This window comes from Paroedura picta, chromosome 2, assembly GCF_049243985.1.
Source record: "Paroedura picta isolate Pp20150507F chromosome 2, Ppicta_v3.0, whole genome shotgun sequence".
Taxonomy (NCBI): domain Eukaryota; kingdom Metazoa; phylum Chordata; class Lepidosauria; order Squamata; family Gekkonidae; genus Paroedura; species Paroedura picta.
Window position 1 is genome coordinate 82,593,754 of NC_135370.1, and position 23,227 is coordinate 82,616,980.

At 41.5% G+C, this 23,227-nt stretch overlaps 1 protein-coding gene across 3 annotated transcripts in view; it reads left to right on the forward strand.

Moving 5' to 3' along the window:
- TESMIN (testis expressed metallothionein like protein) overlaps positions 1 to 23,227 on the forward strand; it is a 51,038-nt gene that overhangs the window by 4,094 nt on the left and 23,717 nt on the right. For all 3 annotated transcript variants that reach the window (XM_077321290.1, XM_077321291.1, XM_077321292.1), the window contains exons 3-9: positions 3,044 to 3,161; positions 7,187 to 7,245; positions 8,183 to 8,344; positions 8,512 to 8,626; positions 13,049 to 13,125; positions 18,983 to 19,056; positions 20,651 to 20,722. In XM_077321290.1, coding sequence (XP_077177405.1) covers positions 3,044 to 3,161; positions 7,187 to 7,245; positions 8,183 to 8,344; positions 8,512 to 8,626; positions 13,049 to 13,125; positions 18,983 to 19,056; positions 20,651 to 20,722 — 677 coding nt within the window. The remainder of the gene's footprint in view (positions 1 to 3,043; positions 3,162 to 7,186; positions 7,246 to 8,182; positions 8,345 to 8,511; positions 8,627 to 13,048; positions 13,126 to 18,982; positions 19,057 to 20,650; positions 20,723 to 23,227) is intronic.

Below are 23,227 nucleotides of genomic sequence, written 5' to 3' on the forward strand. Positions count from 1 at the left end.
ACTTGGAGGCATGTTTTTCAGGGGGGAAAAGTAATCTTATACGCCAGCAAATACTGTAGATATTTTACTGTGGGTCTGTCAGTCTCCTGTGTCATTGAGTTATATGTTGAGGATCAGGATAACTAGAATACACCACTATTTTACCTCTCTGAGGACTGGGATTTCCTCAGTTAGTGATCCAGAGGTGTCCACTGTTATTTTAGTTGTTTCAATTAGGGATGGGCATGAAACTGAAAATTCTGGTTCAGAATTTTCACAAACTCAACAACTAAACAGAACCTAACCCAAAGCCCTGAAACAAGCCAGTTTAGGCTGGTCCATTTTGTTCCCCCTGTTTCAAGAATGAAGAATGAAACAGACCAGTAACATGGCTGCTAGCTGTTTCAGGCTGAAAGGAGTGCCTGTCCTATCAGGCTGAAATGGCTGTAAGCCTTTTCAGTGACTAGTTTCACTCCCTCTTGCTTAGAAGTGGTGGGAAGTGAAACATCACTAAAATGGCTGGCAGCCATTTCAAGCTAATAGTAGATGGGCTTGCCTGTCAGCGGTTAGCCTTAAATAACTGGCAGCCTGTAAACTTTGTTTCACTTCTCCCCACTTGGAAGGAAGCAAGCGAAACAGCAGGTTTAAAGGGCTGCCAGATATTTAAAACAGACAGGCATACCTGTTGTCAGCCTGAAATGTCTAGCAGTCATTTTGGTTGTTTCACTTCCCTCGACTTCTAATCATGAGGGATCGAAATTGATAGCTGAAAAGACTTGCTGCCATTTTAACTTGACAGAAGGATGGGCACACACATCTACTGTCAGCCTGAAATGGCTCCCAGCCAAACCGCTTGAACTGCAGCAGACAAAGGTCCAGGAAATGTTTGAGGGGACATAAACCAGGGCATTTTCATGGAAAATTTTGGCTCAGGCCTTGATTTGTGCCCATTTCTACTATGGAATTCTGGTAGAAAAACCAATAGCCATTATTAATGTATCAGCCAAAAGTTGTCCCTATCCACTGAGTTAAAAGCAGCTTTTAGGTTCACAAAAGCTACAAACAGATTTTGATAGGGATCCTCATGCATTTCAGTGTGAACTGGTATAAGATCAGGCAACAATCAATTGTACTTTGCACTTTTCTGAAGCTCACTTGTTCTGAGCAGATGATTTGGTCGGAGGCTTCCCAGTCCTCCAGCTTTCCCAAGAGATATTTGCTGTACGTTTTGGAGACTAGATCCAGCAGGCCAACTGGGCAGTAATTGATGAGAACCTGCTTATACCCATTTTTATATAATGAGACCACAATGCTGCATTTCCATCTTAAGGGGAGGAACCCTGTTCTGTTAATTTGAATAATCCTGGGGGGGGGTCATGTGCTTTCTCGGGGCCTTGCCAGAAAAAAGGGAGGAGATCAAACTTTTAATTTCAGAAATAGGTAGGTAGATGATAGACGAATAGATGGATGATGAGAAGATGGACAATATAAACAAGTTGACAGGGTATTTTATACCTTGGTTTCTCTCCAATAGGGACCCAAAGTGGCTTACATTATCCTGTCCTCCATTTTATTTTCTATACAAACCTGCAAGGTAGGTTATAGCTGAGAGGTATATGACTGACCCAAGGCCACCCAGAGTTGGGATATAAACTTAGGTCAGGCTGATTCTGCATGACGGAAAATGCCGAGGGCAGTCATATAGAAGCAGGGCAAATCCCCACTTTTTTATGATGTTACCTCCAGGTTGCTGGTCTTCCAGGCTTGGCATGTATCAGGTCCCAGAAGCCCCAGGCTAAGGGAACACGGATTCTTCCACGTTCCCTTAACTCACTGCGGGGGCCAACAGGGCCTGCAGCAGGCCCGTGTGGACAGGGAAGGCCTGGCTCCTCCCTGTCTTACAGTGGTCTTGAGGGGGCAATTAATGTCCCAAGTTGGCTTTGCAATGCTTTGCCACACTGCAGGGCAGACCGGGCATTTATTTTTATTTGGCAGGAAGGTGGGGTTGCATTCCATGCAATTCCCTCCCCCGTCCTTCCATGCGGCAGAACTAATACTCCGCTGCAGCTCCGCAAGGATGTGCTGGCAGTGGCCTGGCATGGCTGCTGCCGTGCAGAATGGGCCTCAGATCCTAGTCCAACATCAACTACTATACCACTTTGGTTGTGGTGACAGGTCAGAATGGCAGCAGTGGCTTATGTTGGCAGAGCTGGTTTTAGAACTGGTAGGAGAAGGTTTGAATTAGGAGAATATATATATATATATATATATATATATATATATATATATATATATATATATATATATATATATATATATATATATATATATATATATATATATATATATATATATATATATATATATATATATATATATATATATATATATATATAACTTGCCTTTTAAGAGCAAGTGATATTGCCTTTTTATTTTTATATATATATATATATATATATATATATCATACACACACACACACACACACACACACACTCTTAAAAGGCAAGTGAGGAGTCACATTCCCACTTTTGGAGGAACTAGTCCCCCATCTGAAAGTATTTCTCAATGAAAAAAACAAGCATAATATAATGGAGTGCGGTGTTGATTTTTCTGATCTTTTAGTTGATTTTCAGATGTAGCCAGCTTCATTTATTCTTTCGATCAGCTGAATGAAGAGGTAGTGTTATTGTGTTGTTGTTTTTTTGTTCTGTATTTGTATTCTATGTAATGCTTCCTGACTATGACAATGATATACATTTTAGAAGCTTTACAACAAATAAATTGAATTAATATTTGTTCTGATTTTTCTAGATAAGTATTAATCCTACAAACAAAAAAATAAGTATTAGATTTGAAACAGAGAAATAGCATGAACATGAAAGCATCTTTGTACACTTTGACTTTTAGATATCCATAGGGCTGAATAACAAAAATAATTACACCGTGATTATTTTATTAAATCATGTAAACATTTTAACCTCTTATATAAGCCGTGTTTATTCTTTTACAATATAAGTAAACACTTAATATCAGGTTTGAAGAATATGCTTAATTTCTCCAGGTGCTGACACCATCATTCACTTCAACTGCAGGTGCAAATAATTGTGCTTCTTGTGACCAAATTAAAGAAATTATTAATAGCTCTGCATCATCACAAGTCCTACCAGATTGCTGTGGGGGTAAGTGACTTGGGGGGGGGGATCCTGTGTGCTTGCTTTTATTATTTTTTGTTCCCATTTGTCCCAGGTAAGAGTGTTAATTCTATGAGGAGGTATACATCTGAATTATGCAGTGATTAGTGGAAGCTAGCATGGATTTCTCAAGAACAAATTTGGCTAGATGAATCTTATTTGTATGTGTGTCTCTCTGTGTTTTAAATTGGGTTACTGGCCAGTTGGATTTAAAAAAAAAATCAAATTTCTGGTCAGGTGGATTTTGTTATGGTTGGAGAGCCATACTTAAAAAGTGCTCATCAGTGATACTTCATCAATCTTCATAGGAAGTCATTAAGAGGATTCCATTTCTGGCATGGCAGTTTAAGAAGAAGAATTGGTTCTTATATGCAGAAGGAGTCTCAAAGTGGCTTATATTCGCCTTCCCTTTCCTCCCCCCACAAAAGCCACCCTGTGAGGTGGGTGAGGTTGATATTAAGGTCCGATCAGAACAGCTTTATCAGTGCTGTGGCTAGCCCAAGATCACCCAGCTGGTTGCATGTGGGGGAGTGCAGAATCAAACCCGGTTTGCCAGATTATAAGTCTGCACTCCTAATCACTACACCAAGCTGTCTTAAGAAAGATATACACAGACTTGAATGATTTCTAAAGAACAAAGATTATTGAGATTCTAGAAAAAAAATTCTGCTTGGAAGGTTTGAAGAAACTAGCATATTTAGCCTAGTGAAGAGACGAATGAAGGGAAATTGCACTTTTCGAAGGAATGTCCCATAGAAGAGAGCAAGGGTTTGTTCTATGAAACTCTAGAGGGTGATAACTAGATCTAATGGGATTAAGTTACAGAACAGGCAATTTTATTTACATAATTTGCAAAAGTTCCTATTAGAGCAGTTTGAATATGGAACCAGTTGCCTGGGGTAATGTGGAGATGGACTCTCACTCATCCGGGATCTTCAGACAAAGGCTGGACCAGCTATCTGTTGTGAATGCTATTATGCATATACTTAACCAGGGCAGAAGATTATTTGTAAAGAGGCTAAACTGAACAAAATGAAGTTCAATAGGGACAAATGTAAAATTCTGCATTTAGGTAGGAAAAACCAAATACACCAATATAGGATGGGGGAGACTTGTCTTGGCAGTAGCATGTGCAAAAAGGATCTAGGAGTCTTAGTAGACCATACATTGAACAGTCAACAGTGTGACTTGGTGGCTAAAAAGGCAAATGGATTTTGGGCTGTATAAAATGGAGCATTGTGTCCAGATCATGGGAGGAGATGGTAGCCTTTTACTCTGCTCTGGTTCGGCCTCACTTGTACTGTGCTCAGTTTTGTGCACCACAGTTGGAGGTATTTAGACAAACTGGAGCATGTCCAGAGGAGGGCAACAAAGATGGTGAGGGGTTTGGAGACCAAGACATATGAAGAAAGGTTGGGGGAGCTTAGTCTGTTTAGCCTGGAGAGGAGACGACTGAGAGGGGATTTGCTAACTATCTTCAAATATTTAAAAGGGTGCCATATAAAGGATGGAGCAGAGTTGTTCTCTCTTGCCCCAGAGGGCCAGACCAGAACGAATGGGATGAAATTAATTCAAAAGAAATTCCGTCTAAACATCTGGAAGAAGTTCCTGACAGTTATAGCAGTTGCTCATTGGGATAGGCCTCCTCAGAAGGTGGTGGGTTCTCCATCTTTGGAAAATTTTAAACAAAGGCTGGATACCGATCTGAGAGGCTGATTCTGTGAAGGCTTAAGGGGGTGGCAGGTTACAGTGGATGAGCAATAGGGTTGTGAGTGTCCTGCACAGTGCAGGGGTTTGGACTAGATGACCCATATATAGACCCAACTCTGTTACCCTATGATTCTATATTTTGTTTCTGCCTTGAGTCACAGTCAGTAATTTCAAACATTTCTACTGAGTCCAACCTTTTGAAATTATTGATTTGTTTTAGGACTGGAGCTATTTTGTATTACATAATTTGTATGTTTGACCACTGAAGAAGGACATTTAGGTGAAATGCATTTGGTCAGAGTTGGATATGGCCTTATTTGATATTCTAACAATAGGTGGCTCTAATATTTCGAAAAAGCCACTCTGGGCAGAGTGCTATCCGGTACACCTCCAGGTGTCCAGCCTGCACAGGCACCTGCACGGGCCACTCGGATTGGATTCCTGGATGCAACAGGTTTGCAGGCTAGTTATTGAATAATTTTACTCTGATTGTGAGGCTATCATTTGGACTTAAAACTGGTTTAAATTATTTTGTAATAAATTCATGTATTTTTTCATATAATTGAGCATTATAAACTTTCTATGTAGAGAAATTATTAGGCCATATGTTTGTATTTCTTTAACCTCTGGCTTCTTGCTTCAAGTTCTTTTGGGATTAAGTCTTTTCTCCTTTCTGACATCTGCTACCCAAGTGTGTGCTAGAAGGCAGTCAAAACAAGCTCTTTCCTTTTCCCATGAAAATCTGTCAGGCTGAATGGCTTATGGCAGAACACACATGTTTTGCATACCGAGCAACCCATGTTCAAATTTCTGCCTGAGGGAATTGCTGCCTGTCAGAACTGGGTATACTGCAAATTTTAACATTTGCCAAGCAAACATACCTCCTTTCAACTATCACAATTTTAATTCACCCCTTTTTTGCATCTATACAGTCAGATGAATCATTTGCATCACCATATTGACTAGGTTGCTTTGCCTGCATTTTGGATCTGCCCAATCATTGGTATCTATCTGAGAAGTTATTACAACTACTCATGACAAAATTAAGTTCACTTGCACATGACACAGAGTCATTACAAAACAAGTTTGTTTTAACTGTGTCCTTTTAAAATCAAAGGAAGTGGCTGCAGTGAGGGGGGAGAAAATATTTACATATGGAAATAGTCATAATCATATAACCAGGCACATCCAAATTCATTCAGACACTTCCAAACCAGTTGATTTGCTTACATCCAGAGCATGAACCACACTGGCAGATATTCAAGCATATCTAGTTACAACAGATATTACGGGTTACTGGACTATTATTTGGTTTGTGAAAAGTAATTATTTATGAAAAATAAAGTATTGTTCAACTGACTTTCATTGAGCAGGGTAGGAATGGTACATTGATGCACATGAGACTGTATATTTATATGTAATGCCATTTGTTGCATGTAACAAGAATTCACATCCATAATTCTCTCTTTGAACATTGGGTTTGTGGACCTGAGCTTTTTGGACTAATACAAACAATGAAATTTATTTGTATTTATTTTATTTAAAAATTTTATATCACCTTGGACAGTTTACATATAATATCATGTAACATATAACATGATTACATAGAATATTGCAAATTATTTTAAGTTTTATTTCTGCAAAATAAAATAGATGTTTCTTTATCAGATATCACTTTATATTTGTGCTTGTATTCCCTTAAAATTGATATTTGAAACAGTGTTCTTGTTTGGATTCTGTCAAGTGAGATTAAAATTTACTATAGGAAAAATTCCCCAGTATAATGCTTTTGTCAGGAGAATTTTGTTTTCAATAAGAGAACTGGGCTTAAACAACAGTGACAGTTTCTTTTTCCTCGCCAGTATTTCTGAATAAGTCTGATACTATAAGGTAAAGGTAAAGGTATCCCCTGTGCAAGCACCGAGTCATGTCTGACCCTTGGGGTGACGCCCTCTAGCGTTTTCATGGCAGACTCAATACGGGGTGGTTTGCCAGTGCCTTCCCCAGTCATGACCGTTTACCCCCCAGCAAGCTAGGTACTCATTTTACCGACCTCGGAAGGATGGAAGGCTGAGTCAACCTTGAGCCGGCTGCTGGGATTGAACTCCCAGCCTTATGGGCAAAGCTTTCAGACGGCTGCCTTACCACTCTGCGCCACAAGAGGCTCTTTTTTATTCAGTGTCTAATGAAGAGTGCAATTACAGTTTGCTAATTTCTTTATGGACTCTATCAGTTTAATTCAAGCAGAGTTCAGAAATAATATTGTCTGCATATCTTTTGTTCAATTCTGTTTTGTATTGTAGAATCTTGTAATGGTATCAGCACTTTACCTCAAGATACTGGTGCTTTCTGTGATGAACTTGTAAGTATGCAATTTGTCTTTTTGATATTTTATTGGAAATTTATATTTTTGTATCACAGAAGAAAAAATTATTGATGATAAAGTCTGTGTAATCATACTCCTGATATTGGTGGATTTAGATTATGTTGCTTAATAATTGTATAATTTGTATGTTTTATATTGTTTTTAAGCTGCTTCAAGAAAAGCAGGATAGAGACATTTTAAAATAAATCAGCACAGTCATGTATATACAAATGTTCCTATAATCTAAAATACAAGTATAATATTGACATGAAATTGATTGGCAGTAGATTTAGAGCATAGAAAATGCAAAATTTATACAATGTATAATAAATTAACAAAATCTGCTACAACAAGATGATGGTTTAAAAGAGGATTTGACACTTGTGGAAGACACAGCTATTGTTAGCCATGATAGATAAATAGAATCTCAAGACAGACCCCCCCCCCCCCAAAAAAAAAAGGAGGGAGCCCTTGGTTGTAGCTTCCTGGAAGCATGTCACTAGCCGTTACTGAAAACAGAATGCTGGACTATATATCCCCTAGCTTGCAGCTGCTCCTTAGAAACAGAAAAAAAATACTTGATGGTTATTAAATCTTTATGATTAATATAGCTGAAAGCTGTTCATGATTCATATGATATCTATAATTTGTTAGTATTCACAATTAACTGCTGCAATGCTCTATGGATTTAAACCAACTATGTGTGTGTGTATGTATTTCAGATTGTTTGCCATATTTTATTTCTTACTGTTTAGACATAATCATGAAACAGATTTTAGTTGTAACAACAGAAATTTGAATTACCAGTTCTGCCTATCATTTGAGCATAATGGATGCTGTTGAGTTTCTTATTCATGAAACTTTTTTAAAAATCTCGTTATTTTAATAGTACAATATTATGTGCTTTTAAATTATGACATTTCATATAATCCAGGCAGAGGTGAGAGAAGCAGTTGTCAGCATTATGTCTAATAATTCAGATGAAGTAGTGTGTCAAAGTACAAATGATGGAGAATACAGACACAGCTTACCTGCTTCACAAAATGCAGTGGAGGAACCAAGCTGTTCACAGAGAAATTATTCCAGTCCTCAAGTGGTAATAATCAGTACTTCTTTCTTTCTAAAATGCAAAAAAAATCATTATTAGTTTTAGAAATTAACAAGCTAAGAAAAATAATTATTCCAAAGAGAACTCTTGTATAAATGATTTTGCTATCTTAAGAATGAGTACTACTGTGAGATAACAATGATTGTGCATTTCAGGTTATCTTCCAACTGAAGGGTGGTACTCATATAGTTTGTGTAAACAATACTGACACAATGAAAACAGTTCATTTGGTCCCCCAGTATCAAGATCAGCATAAATACCTTCAGTCAGGTATCAGCATTTTGAAAAATATAAACATATCAGATGTCATCTCATGTATTTATCATATAACTACATGCTTAATTTTCTGTATGTAAGTTTTAGGTAAGAACAGATTAACCTATACATTAAGTAGAGAGATTTAAATGTTGCAAAGAATGATGAAATCTGTTCAGGCCACAACACTTTGCACAATGCCATTTCAAAGCTGGAAGGTCTTGGAACCATCTAAATAATTTGGGCAGTTTATGAATTGGGGCTCACAACTAGGATATGACTTTACCTTAAGTAGGTCAGACTAGAATGGAATGATTATCATTTTGAAAAGAAAGAGAGATCCCAAAAGAAGAAAAAACTAACAGAGAGGAAATGGAATAAAGGGCAGTCTTACTTCTCTTTACATCCTTCCTCTATTATATAAATAAATCCTTACTTTTGTATGATTAAAAATATTTAACATTGGTTTTGTATTGTAAAATGCCTTGAGCACCTTTGTTCAAAAAGATGGTTTAGATTAAAATGTAAATGCTCACAAAATAGTGTGAGCATGTGGGGAGACGTATCATCACTGATAAAACAAAAATGAACCTCCTCCTTTTCCTTTCTATCAAGAGATATACAGGAGGTGATATATATTCTTTTATACAGATTCTTCATCTGACCAAGCTTAGCTGTTTGGTAACAAATGAGTATTTGTGACACAAAGAAATGGTTGTGTGGAAGAGCTCTTTGGAAACAATGAAGGTTGTAGTTACTCACACTATCCACCTGATGTCAGTGTTTTCAAACTATGAACGCATTAGATAAAGCATGAGAGAGAGAGAATTCAACAATGTATTTTTTAAAATAGTATGGTACACTGATAGCCATTTAGTAAGAATTTGTCATGTGTAGTACATATGACTCCCTTTCCAGAATTCATTTGGGCAGAAATTTTGCAGTGCTCTGAGTTATCATTGCCTTAGTCTTCATAATAAAAGCCTTTTTCTTTTAGTTTTTTTAAATGATAAGTCATTGTATCTATCCACTCAGATGTCACCTATTGAATTTCTGAAAGTAAATCTAGGTGTTTTCTACTTCTGTAACAAGTTTCTCCCATTTGGGGAGGGTGGAATAATTTCATAGAATCATAGAGTTGTCCAACTTCCTGCTTAATGCTGGATCAGCTTAAAGCATCCTTGATATATATCTGTCCAGCCACTGCTTAAAGACTGCCAGTTATGGGGAGCGCAGCACCTTAGGCAGCTGATTTCACTGCTGAACTACTCTAACTGTGAAGCAGACTAGCTTCTGGCATTCTTGGGAGATACTTTGGCTCTTGACCCTTTCCAATCTGGCTTTCAACTTGGCCATGGGATGGAGATAGTATTGGTCACCCTGATAGATGAACAACATCAGTTACATCAGGGCAGGTCGACTCTTGTTAGATCTGTCGGCAGGGTTCAGTATTGTCATCCATGAGTTGCTGACACACCATCTCACCGGGACCGGGATTCACGGGACAGCTCTTCAATGGCTGGTCTCCTTTCTTTGGGACTGGACACAGAGGGTTGCAGTAGGGTATGTGGAGTTCTGCAGGGGGTAGTACTCGCCCCTATATTGTTGAACATCTTTATGCACCCTTTGGCCCAACTAGTCCGGAGTTTTGGTCTGGTTGTCATCAGTATGCTGATGGTACCCAGCTATATCTCTTGAAGGACAGCCACCCTGACCCCCCTCCCCGAGAAAGATTTATCCTTTGGTTTGGCTTGAGAAAAGCTAGCTGCAACGCAACCCCTCCAAGACTCTAGTTTAGTAGGTACTGTGGTTTAGTAGGAAGGAGCTGGAAGCACTTACCAACCCTGGATGGAGTGCAATTAGAGATCTCGCACTCCACCAGGAACTTGAGTGACTCTAGATTTCTCCTTATCTATGGGAGCCCAAGTTACCAAATTAGCCCAACTGGCATTCTTTCATCTGCACCAAGCACAGTTACTAGCATTCTACTTGTGTCATGAACATCTTGCCACAGTGATCCGCGTGATGGTCATCTCCAGATTAGACTTCTGTAATTCACTCTATGCAGGCTTACAGTTGTCCTTGACCAAGAAACTCCAGCTGGTACAAAATGCAGTTTCTAGGGTCCTCACATCCAGCTGGTGCTGAGGCAGCTGCATTGGTTAGCAGTTGAATACTGGATCAAGTTCAAAGTTCTAGTTTTGACCTTCAAAGCCATTTGTGGTCTGGGCCCAATGTATTTGAGGGACTGTTTAAGCCCCATGCCCCTCATAGGGCATTGTGCTCGGTGGGTGCGAATAATTTGGAGGTCCCTAGCCCTCATGAGATTTGCCTGGACTCGACCAAGGACAGGGCTTTTTTGGATTTGGCCCCTGCCTGGTGGAATGAGCTCCTGGGAGAGCTGAGGGCCCTGATGGAACTTTTACAGTTCTGCAAGGCCTGCAAGATGGAGCTATTCCACCAGGCATTTGGTTGAGGCTGGGTTATAGAAGATCTGGCCCCTCCTCCGGCACCCTTAGCACATCCTAGAATCATAGAATCATAGAGTTGGAAGGGGCCATACAGGCCATCTAGTCCAGCCCCCTGCTCAACTCAGGATCAGCCTTAACCATCCTAAAGCATCCAAGAAATGTGTGTATCCAGCCTTTGCTTGAAGACTGCCAGTGACATCCTCTACTACTGTCACCTGATATTAACATCTGCAAGTGACATCTGTCTGGGCTTTTAGGATAGTCATGACCTGCTGGTATGGGGATTTATTGGAATGAGGGTGGGTGAGGGGATTTTTAAGGTTCTGATTGCTTTTATTGTATTGTAATTTTTTTATGCTGATGTGAAACACTGCAGACCAGCTGTGCTGGGAGTAGCAGGATATAAATGAAACAAATTTAAAAAATAAAATAATGTTTTCTGCTATCTAGCTGGTACCATTCCTGCGGGTCCTATCCTCTGCTGCCAACAGGAACCGCTCCCTGCCTTTCTCTGACAACATTTCAGATACTTATTATGTCCCCTCTCAACCTCCTCTTCTCCAGGCTGAACATTCCTAAGTCCATCAGCCTTTCTTCATAAGGCTTGGTCTGCATCATCATCACTCTGCTTGGAACCTTCTCAACATTCTTTTTGAAGTGAGGCTTCCAGAATTGCACACAGCAGTCTAGGTGCGGTCTGACCAATGCGATATATGGCTGGACTATGACATCTTGCCATTTTGATCTGATGCCTCTCTGGATACAACTCAAAACTGCATTTGCCTTCTTTACTACCACATCACACTTTCTGCTCATATTTAGCTTGCAGTCCACAAGTATCCCCAAGGTCTCACTCACAAACACAGCTGCCCAGAAGTGTATTTATCATCCAGTGTGCATGCTTCTCATTTTTGTGATCCAGATGAAGAACTCTGCACTTACCCTTATTTTCATCTTGTTTTCATTTGCCCACTTTTCCAGCATGTTCAGATCTCATTGAACTCTACATCTTTTGAGGTGTTTGCTACTCTTCCCAATTTGGTATCATCTGCAAATTTAATGAGTCCTACCTCTCATCCAGATAATTGATAATGCATCTGATAGTTGCTCAAACTTAAGGGGAAAAACTCTTCTGACAGTCATTAAGTTCATATGAAAGTGAAAATGTGTAAACATTGAATATTGGAAGAGCTAGGAAAAAGTGGTTTTGCCAAAGCTTTCAAAGTCTGATTCCCAAGCTCTTGCTGTTTCCTGCATGGATGATTTGTTTCCCTTAGTATCTGTGCCTTTTCTGTCCATAAGTATTCATATTTTTATTTGGATACAGAAATTGAAGGATATATGTCAAGCTCACAAACTGTTTTGATCTTTAACAAACATCAAAACTTAGAAATTATTAATTGCACTAACTTCAAAGCCCGTTCCTAAGAACGGGCCTTGAAAGAGTCCCCCCCCAGCTCCCGGCCAGGTAGCTTAAGGTGGCTTTGGGCCGCAGCTCGCAGCTGGATTAAGTGGGGCGGGCAGGGGCTGGCCAGCTTGTGAGCAGGCTTGGGACAGAGCTCCTTAGCAGGCTGTCAGCAGGCCTGGAGGTCCTTGTTAGCAGGCCCTGCTCAGCAGGCCAAGAGGCCCTCGTTAGCAGGCTCTCCATCATGACCCTTTGCCCAGGACCCTCTCCCCTTACCTGCTGCTGGCTCCAGGCACTGAGGCATGTCTGAGAGCAAAGAGGCTAGAGTCCAGGGACAGAGGGTAGGAGCTGCAGGGGCTGGGCCAATCCACCCTGATTGGTCCTATTCCAACTTGGACAGCCAGACATGTTCCACCCCCCCAGGCTGTTTCACAAATATATAGAGGAACTATGGATGGATAAGGATATGATTCTCTGAAATCTGTATTGTGTTTGTAGAAATATGTATTTGTTTAAATCTTTATTGTATTGACTTCAATGAAATATGCATTTTCTTATTAGATTCAACTGACTCTGTGACATCTGTACAAGGACAGTTTTTACCAGCAGGAGGGAAACTGAATACCTGTACACAAGAGGTGAGGATGTTCCTTCTACCCCCTCTTTACAAATTCCATTTGACAACCAGTCTCCAGAGACTGACAGCCACTATGATCATGCCCCCATCCTATTTCTACCAAGATAGATGTTAGAATATGCTATATATTCTTATTAGGTAACTTTTTGTGTGTTCAGGCATCTTATCTCACATTTTTGTGATCTATGCATGGATGCATATTTTAAGAAAATTTTATGGCACTACTGCTCTTTTACTAATCTGCTTCTCTTAAGTGCAGAGTGTGTCAGGAAACCCACTTTTCCTATAGACTACCCTTCAGCAGCTCTAGAAAACCTGCAGTAAAGATAATTTACAGCTACAGTAAAAGAAACAAAAAAGTCATAACCATTACTTGGCGGGGCAAAAAGACTATCAAAGTAATCAACATCAATAGAAGATTCTGAGAACTGACAATGTAATACTATGAAGTCTTGTGGCAGTTAAAATAGCAAGTCTTTTTTGAATTGTTAAAATAGAATATACCAACATCTGAACACCGCCCGTGGCGCCACGGGCGCCACGGACTAAATAAAAGAGTAAGGCGTTCTGGGGCGGGATGTGTCCGGGATGAGGAAGGGTCCGGATTGGACCCTTCCTCATGACAGACAATCGGAGGGAACAATCGGCAGGCGCGAAGCGCCTGCCGATTGCTCCCTCTGATTCCCAGCCCCAGCAACTGCGAGCCGCGCGCAGCGCGGCTCGCAGTTGCTCCTGGCCTGACGCCCGAGGGAACCCACGCAGGCCGCAGCCCCCGCGCACCACCCCCTCGCCCCCAACTTACAATGGTCTCCGCCGTCCTCGCAGCCGCTCCCGGTTCCAGGAAGAAACAGTCCACCAGCGGCCCTGCCAGCAAGCGGCCCGATGTGCGGGCGCGGCTCGCGGGCGCGGCTCGGGCGCGGCTCGGGCGCGGCTCGCGGGCGCGGCCCGGGCGCGGCTCGCGGGCGCGGCTCGCGGGCGCGGCCCGGGCGCGGCTCGCGGGCGCGCCTCGCGGGTGCGGCTCGCGGGCGCGGCCCGGGCGCGGCTCGCGGGCGCGGCCCGGGCGCGGCCCGTGCCGGTCCCCAGCCTCAGAAAGGTTGGGGACCACTACTTAGGCAGAGAGCCGCCGCCCGACAAGGTCAGTTTCTAGCGCCCGCTGTATTCGGCATACAGCGGGCTTAATTACTAGTTCCATATAATACTGTTTGAAATATATTGTTATTTGTTAGGTGCGAAGTCGTGTCCGACCCATCGTGACCCCATGGACAATGATCCTCCAGGTCTTCCTGTCCTCTACCATTCCCCGGAGTCCATTTAAGTTTGCACCTACTGCTTCAGTGACTCCATCCAGCCACCTCATTCTCTGTCGTCCCCTTCATCTTTTGCCCTTGATCGCTCCCAGCATTAGGCTCTTCTTCAGGGAGTCCTTCCTTCTCATGAGGTGGCCAAAGTATTTGAGTTTCATCTTCAGGATCTGGCCTTCTAAGGAGCAATCAGGGCTGATCTCCTCTAGGACTGACCGGTTTGTTCGCCTTGCAGTCCAAGGGACTCGCAAGAGTCTTCTCCCGCACCAGAGTTCAAAAGCCTCAATTCTTTGACGCTCAGCCTTCCTTATGGTCCAACCTTCGCAGCCATACAATACAACTGGGAATACCATAGCCTTGACTAAATGCACTTTTGTTGGCAGGGTGATGTCTCTGCTTTTTAGGATGCTGTCTAGATTTGCCATAGCTTTCCTCCCCAGGAGCAAGTGTCTTTTAATTTCTTTGCTGCAGTCCCCATCTGCAGTGATCTTGGAGCCCAGGAAAATAAAATCTGTCACTATCTCCATTTCTTCCCCATCTATTTGCCAGGAATTGAGAGGGCCGGATGCCATTTATTTTCTTGATGTTGAGTTTCAAGCCAACTTTTGCACTCCTCCTTCACCCGCATCAACAGGCTCTTTAGTTCCTCTTCGCTTTCTGCCATTAGAGTGGTATCATTTGCATATCTGAGGTTGTTGATATTTCTCCCTGCAATCTTGATCCCAATTTGTGACTCCTCTAATCCCGCCTTTCTCATGATGTGCTCCGCATACAAGTTAAATAGGCAAGGCGACAGTATACAGCCTTGCCGAACTCCTTTCTCAATTTTGAATCAATCAGTGATTCCATGTTCAGTTCTCATTGTTGCTTCTTGACCTGCATATAAGTTTCTCAAGAGACAAATAAGATGCTCTGGTATTCCCATCTCTTTAAGAACTTGCCACAATTTGTTGTGCTCCACACAATCAAAGGTTTTAGCATAGTCAATGAAGCAGAAGTAGATGTTCTTCTGGAACTCCCTAGCTTTCTCCATGATCCAGCGTATGTTGGCAATTTGATCTCTAGTTCCTCTACCTCTTCGAAATCCTGCCTGTACTTCTGGAAGTTCTCAGTCCTAATATTGCTGGAGCCTAGCTTGTAAAATTTTGAGCATAACTTTGCTAGCATGAGAAATAAGTGCAATGGTGCGGTAGTTTGAAGATTCTTTGGCATTGCTCTTCTTTGGGATTGGAATGTAAACTGACCTTTTCCAGTCATTAAATGTCTAGACTTCACAAAAAATCAACAGAAGTATAGCAGTACCAAAAGTCCTCAAGGATCTGTTTTAGGCTATATTTAAAATATTCTGCAAGTAGTTAGTATTATTTGTTTTTTAGTACATGCTATTGTTGACAGTGTTTATCTCTTGGTAGGAGGACTCCTTTTTTCTTCCTGTTTTTGCTAACATTTTTGTCTTTCCATATTTTCCATTCTGATCACCGGCCATCACCACCAAGCTTAAGATGACTAAAACAAAACTATACCTTCCCATCTATAAAATAACCTCTTTCATCGTTCTTTTTTGTTCTACACTGAATATCAAGAATGTCATATTTGTATCAGGGTTTTCATTTTTTTCTTGGCAGATTCTATTGTCAGATGTTGCAAGCGTTTACTTCCCCCTGTCTTCTGTTATTACCTAGTTCCTGTCTTTTACTTGCTTCAACAACAAACTTCAGATTTATTTTTTCAGAGTTCCTTGCAACCTCAGCCCTAAATTCAGATGCATGTCTCACCTTTATTAGCATTCTGTTCACGTTTCTCCACTCTGCCATTCTCTTTATGGGCTTCTTTTTGCTCTTAAAGAGCAACAACAGAAAACCAATTCTTTTTTAAAAAGTACAAGTTACTAAACAAATATACTGGCTGTTAACTAATCTACAGTGTGAGAAGGAGAACAGAGCAGGTGGAAGATCTGTCCCAAACAAAGAGTCAAGAACTCATTTTCATCCTTCCAGTAGGCTGCTTCCCTTGATCATTATGGGAGCTGGAGGGCAGGGGCAAAGCATGTAATGTGAGACCTGCTCATAATGGAAACACAAGCAGGTTTGTAGGCAGACAGTTAATTCTTTCTCCTTGTTCTTCAAGGATAATCATTGTTCTTTATTTTCCTCCTATCTTCCATCTGTTCCTCCCTGTGCCACCTTAAAATTTCTTCTTCACATTTATTCTTCTAACCTTTTCCCATTCATCTAGCACTAAAAGAGGCCAATTATAATGTTTTCTAGGGAGAGGGCTTAACAAATCTGGAACTGATCATGATCAACAGCATTAGCTATGTTAGTATTCAAAATATAAAGGTGTGAATGGTACTGTAGATTAAAGACAAAGTTCCACTGTGGCATGGTGGCCTTCCTATATGGCAAAAACACCTGCCCACCCCTAGACTTTTCAGGCCCCGCCTCCAAACCTCAAGGTCACCAACCTCCAGGTGCAGCATGGAAATCTCCTGGTATTGGAGGTCATCTGCAGACTATAGAGATCAGCTCCCCATGGGAAAATGATTGTTTTGGAGGGGGTCTTGGCAATGAAAACTCATCTTCAGACTCCTGAAGATGAAAGAGCTTGCTTGAAAATATTTAATTGATAGCAAAATTTGCTTGAAGAACTGAAAACCATTCAGTCTTCAGGTTCTTCAGTTCAGTTCAGTATCAAAGTAAATAAAAAAAACAATTGTATGTTACAATAAAAAATGAAAACATTGGTTGGCAAAGAACTTACACAGGGTTTCTCAATTACTGTCTCTATGTCAGCTTTTCTCAACTTTTTATCATTGAGAACCCCATGAAATATTCTTCAGGCTTCGAGAAACCCCAGAAGTGGGATCTCCAGGTCCCAGCTGGAGGCTAGCATCCCCACCACTGGTGAGGAGTCAAGCCTCCAGGTGGGACCTGGAGAGCCCCCAGAATGAAAGCTCCTCTCCAGACTGCAGAGATCAGTTCCCCTGGAGGAAAGGGCTGCTTGGGTGGGGAGGTCTCTGTGGCACTGTGCCCCAGGGAGAATCAGGGATGCCAGCCTCCCAGTGGGACTTGGGGATCCCCTGGAATGACAGCTCCTCTCCAGACTGCAAAGATTACTTCCCCTGGACGAAAGAACTGCTTGGGGATGGGGTGCGGGATAGCAGTCCTCCCTAAACACCGATACACAGAGAGAACACAGAAGAAAAAGTATTCCTCCCTTCTCAAATTGCAAACCTTATTAAACACACAATCACCTCTCCATGTAGAAAATACCTGAGTATCTCCATCCTTGGATTGCTCTGAGAAGCTATTGGACAGAAGGCCCAATTTTAAAGGAAAAGAATCAATGAGCAAGTAAAAAAGACTTACACCATCCTCCTGCACAACTTCTTCTGTTTGTGATCTAGCTGCATCTCTTTAAGACAATGGCAATTTGTACAGCTTGGTGTAGTGGTTAAAAACTGGCTTCTAATATGGCAAGCTGTTTCTCTGCTCCTCCACATGCTGGATAACCTTGGTCCAGCTGGGTGATCTTGGACTAGTCGTAGTCCTGTTAGAAACTGTTCTCAGAACAGTTGCTCTCAGAACTCTCTCAGCCTCATCTACCTCACAGAATGTCTGTTGTGGGGGGAGGAAGGGAAGGCTATTATAAATAAATACAAAAATAAAGGGAAAGTCTACATCTTCCCAGTCCCACCCACATCAGCATTATTTTCCCTGCTGCAATTGCCTATGATAGTTACCCCCCAGAGCATATCTCCCTTCTCAGATTGCAATTTGTCTCGCATGACTTACTCATGAGTAAACATTCCCAAGGCAGGGGTGATGATTTACTTATGAGTAAACCTTCCAAGGACAGAAGCTTTTCCTGTCCACCCTAGGTCCTAGAAGGCACGCAGAGGCTGCCCCAGGAGCCATCTTGCTTCCCCCTCCCCATGTCCTCTGAGTTGAAAGAGATCAGGGGGCAGGGAAACTTACTGGCAGTGGGTCATGCTCTGAAGCTGTCACCTCTTCTACCCAGCAAACTTCTGAAACTAGCAGGAAGTTGGAAACAGAAAACTGAACCCTTTATTATCCCTTCCTGGCTGAGGGCTCCTTCGAGATTGGGGCTAAACTACCAGGATGGGCCATTCTTGTCTGAGGGCCATCTCCTATTGGGGGAATATTTCGTTGGGGGGGTGGCAATTAGATAAAGAGTAAGTTGTATGCAATTTGAACTGATTGGCCCTCATAGGCAGAGTGCAATTTGAACTGATTGGCCCTCATTGGCAGAGTGCTTTCTCCCTATTGGTGGCACACCCCCAGATTGGCACCCCCCAGGGTGTGAGTTATCTGTATGTAATTTGAATTGATTGGCCCACATTGGCAGTGTGCTCTCTATTGGCGGCACACCCTCAGGAAGACTGATCAGGTATGGAGTGAGTTGTCAACCTGAGCTTTATTATGTTTAGTGATAGTGATTCGTATCTTGTAATCTTATTTTAAATCTATAAACAGTAAATTTGTATTAAAATTATGAATTAGCAGAAATATAATTTATGGTTTTTATTTTGAGCAGCTTGATAATGGATCCTTACATATATGTCATTCAGATTCACATGCTCAAGAGCCAACAAAACTGACTCTGGTTGGGTAAGGAATTTATATTTGATGCTAGTTACAATAATTGTTATACAATTGTTATACAATTATCTCTAAGGTATTAAAAAATCCATTCAAAATCCTGATATCGATGTTAGTTTTCAACAAAATACAGATTTTCCAGAGTATATGCTTATGTTGATGGGCAAAATTATGTTCTACTGTATTATTTATTTTATTATATTTATATATACTGACCTCCCCTGAGGCTCAGGGCGTTTTGCATAAAACAGGGAACAATACAGATAACTCAGTAGTTATAAACAGTAACCATACAGTGAGAACAATAGAACAATATAATTGAACAGTAGAACAATGGTGAAAACATCAGTTTGACTATAACATACTGACAGCCCCATGGGTTGGACAAATTGGCGGTAGTTTTCATGGGAGGAAGGCTCGGGCCAATGGAAGATGATTGATTCAGGTTGACCTCAACCAAATGCCTGGTGGAGGAGCTTTTGCAGACCCTGTGGAACTGTTCAAGTTCCACTAGGGCCCTGATCTCCTCTGGGAGCTCGTTCCACCAGGTGGAGGACAGGATGGAGAAAGTTTTGGCATTGGTTGAGGTCAAGCAAACTTTCTTGGGGGCCGGGATCACCTTATGCTAATTTCAGTAATGTAGTCTTTGCCTGCCTTCTCCAATCCTCCAGGAACAAAAAAAAGTCTTGCTTGTTACAACACTCTGCATCATTGTACCGCAATAACCAAGCACATGCATGCAGATGGGAAGGTGTCAAAGTGAGCTCTGGAAAAGAGCCATTTAGAATTAGTAGAGAAGGGGCTGCTGAAATTTCTGTCCATTAATTTAGGGAACATTATGGCTTTGGTAGAATTGCTAACTCACTCTGGATTTCAATATCAATGAGGTGCTGATTGACCAAAGACCTTTCTCAATCCTACCTCCAGAAGTCACTCTGGATCTAGGCTAATAGTTAGTATCTTTTTAATTACATTAGTAGACGATACCACATATGGCACAGCCAAGATAAAGGAAGGAATTAGTCCAGGTAATTAATAATGATCAGTCAAATTTTTGTTTCTACCTTGTGCAGACCCACCTCTTGTCTAAGCACAGCATTGTCTGTGCATTTGGGGAGATTAAATATCACCCAATTGAACTCTCCAGTGCACTGAAGTTATTAAATAGACCTAATTGGGCAGCATAAGTAAGATGAGCTAAAGATTTAGCAGTATACAATTTGATTGCAGCCAGATTAAATCTAGCTCCTTTTGATTAAAAAAACATCTATTGCATTCATACTTCTTTTGGCAGACTGTTATAGTTTGCATGTGAACAGATTGTTTACCATTATATTGGAAAACTACTCCTAGATATTTATATATAATTATTCAGTACAGTTCGCATTAATCTGCCAGACAAATTTGCTAAATTAGGAGTTTGTTTGCAGCAAGGTAGGAGTTTGTTTGCAGCCAAAGAAGTCAGGGATTATAGATGACAAGGAAGATCTCCATAACAGGCATTACTGTATGAACAGGAATTAGAACATTTGAACAGATATATTTTCTTTGTACATTTATCTTATTTGAGTATTGATTTCATTTTTAATTCACAATTCTTTAGGTTGCCTTTTAGTTCCTGGGATACAAAGTCTAAAAAGCCATGCAACTGTACTAAATCACAGTGTCTCAAGTTGTAAGTAAATTTTATATTATTGTAACATCCATTTGGTGTGTAATAAACTTTATATATAATTTAATCAGATAGCCTAATATATTGGGCGTAAAGCTGTTGAAGTCAATGAAACTATATTACTAAATCTATTTACAGAACAGTGTTGAAATTGTTTTTAACATATCAGAAAGTGCATTTTCTTTTTTTTTCTGTGTATTTGTGATGCTTAGTACCATACAGTGAAAGTCCTGTCTAACTTTATATGCATGATGACAAGCCTCATATATATCAAATATGCTTATATTAATGTATTGGAAGATAATACAGATTAACTTTATGAGTCAAATATATTTTTCTCCATTTTTCTGTTTTAATTAACATTCAGAATGTTGAAATAAAATATTTTATTAAGTTATTAACTTAGTTAGAGCATGTCCTACTCCACTTGTCTCCACCATCAGGCCCCAAAGTGGCTTATATTTCCATTAAATAAGGCCTTCAAATACTGTGTCATTGTCAATGAAGATCAAATTAACTCATGCCATAGTAATCCATATCAGTATGTATGTTTGAGAAAGTTGGACAAAGAAGAAATCTGACAGGAAGAAAATTGATCAATTTGAAAGGTGGTGTTGGAAGAGAGTTTATGGATACCATGGACCACCAAAAAGACAAATGAGTGGATTCTAGATCAATCAAGCCTGAACTCTCCCTAGAAACTTAAATGCCCAAGCTGAGGCTATCGTGCTTTAGTCACACTATGACTGTTTCTGTACTAGGATTTTGTCTTGGATTTCCATACGGTCGAGCTTTTCGTCCATTTCTGCACTGAAATTCACCTATCCAGCAAAAATCCAATTTGCCTCCTCACTTGCCCCATAGCAAGGAAATCCTCAGAAATCTGATTTTCACTTTTTGAAATGAAAAACTTGCACTTCAAACTTGCACTTGGTGCTGGGAGAAGGAGGAAGTGGCATATCAGGAGCTGACTTAGGAGCTGATTGCTAGCTCTTGTCAGAATTGCCTCCAGTCCTGGAAAGTTGGTTTCAGTTCTCACCTTTCTATCCCCCCCCCCCTTTTTGTTTCTCTTTGGTGTTCTTAAACCTTGGTAGCTGATGCTTTGATGCTAAGTTTTATGGCCTACTTGTACATAGCTTCCCCTCCTCTGCTGTAACCCCCCTTATCTTTTTGCTTGGGAAGGCGTCCTTGGATTGCAGGGCAGATGCTCAACAACAGCTGCCTGGCCTGGAAAAGGATGTCAGACTGCTATAACTTCTTGCGCCTCCTAGATCTAAGGTCCATCCTATGTGAACCCACTCTCCCGCCATATTTTCTCCCCTGCCCCCTGAACCTATATAATGCGTCAGCACCCTTTATACCTTGTCTCTGTCAAGATTCCTGCTTTCAACGTTGCTGTGTGTTTCCTCTAATGCATAGTGAGTCCCTCCATTAAAGATACTATGCTTTCAGCCTCTCCTGAGTCTCGTGGATTTGATCTGGTGGTTTGAGTCAGGTGCAGCCTACACCTTGGTTCGTGACAGCTCTGATTTCTGCTAAGTGGGCCTTTGTGCTTTAAAACAGTGGTCCCCAGCCCCCCGTCTGGAGACCGGTACTGGACCGTGGATCAATCAGTACCGGGCTGTGGCTCCACCTCGTCCTCCGCCCCGACTGCTGCCTCGGGGACTGCCCTGCCACTCTGCCGCCGGCTCACCTTTGGTGCTCTCCAGCAGCCGCCATGGCTGGGGCTCCCCCTCAGCGTGGCACTGAGCAGCTGCTGCTGGCAGTGCCCCCCAGCGGGCGGTGGGAAGTCAGGGGTGCCCCCCCGCGCGCCTCAGTAAAATTGTCAAGCATTGACCAGTCCCCAATGATAAAAAGGTTGGGGACCACTGCTTTAAAAGGCTCTTGATTGCCAGAGGCTGTAGCACTTGGAGCTGGGAGAAGGAGAAAGTGGAGCATCAGGAGCTGACTGCTAGCTCCACCCTCTGCTGAATGGGCCTTTGTGCTTTAAAAGGCTCTTGCTTGCCAGAGGCACACTCTGAAACTACAAAAACCAAAGGACTCTTGGGTTCTGGATCAAGCCAGAAGATTCTGTAAGGAGTCAAATGGCAAGAACTGAAAGATTATTGGCTGTTGGCTCTTTGCTGGAGGGTCAAGCTGAAGGATTCAGTGAAGCGCAGGATTGTTTGAGAAGAATTTCAGATGAATCAAAGTGGCATGATGACTGAAGGAGCTGAGGTAGGGATATGTTCCATCTGTGGCATGTTTGTCTTCTTACCTCAGTGGAATGGCTTTAACACATGCAGCAAGTGTAAATTAGTGGTTCTGCTAGAGGAGAAGTTATGGGGATTAGAGGAATGCTTGAATACACTGCAACATATAAAGGAGGGTGAAGAGTTCATGGACAAAACTCATGAAGCACTCTTGAGAGAGCAAGTGCAGGAGGAGGGAAAACTATCAAAGCAAACACAAGATCACCGAACACAGGAGGGTAGTGAATGGAAGGCTGTTAGGAATAGGAGTAGAAGA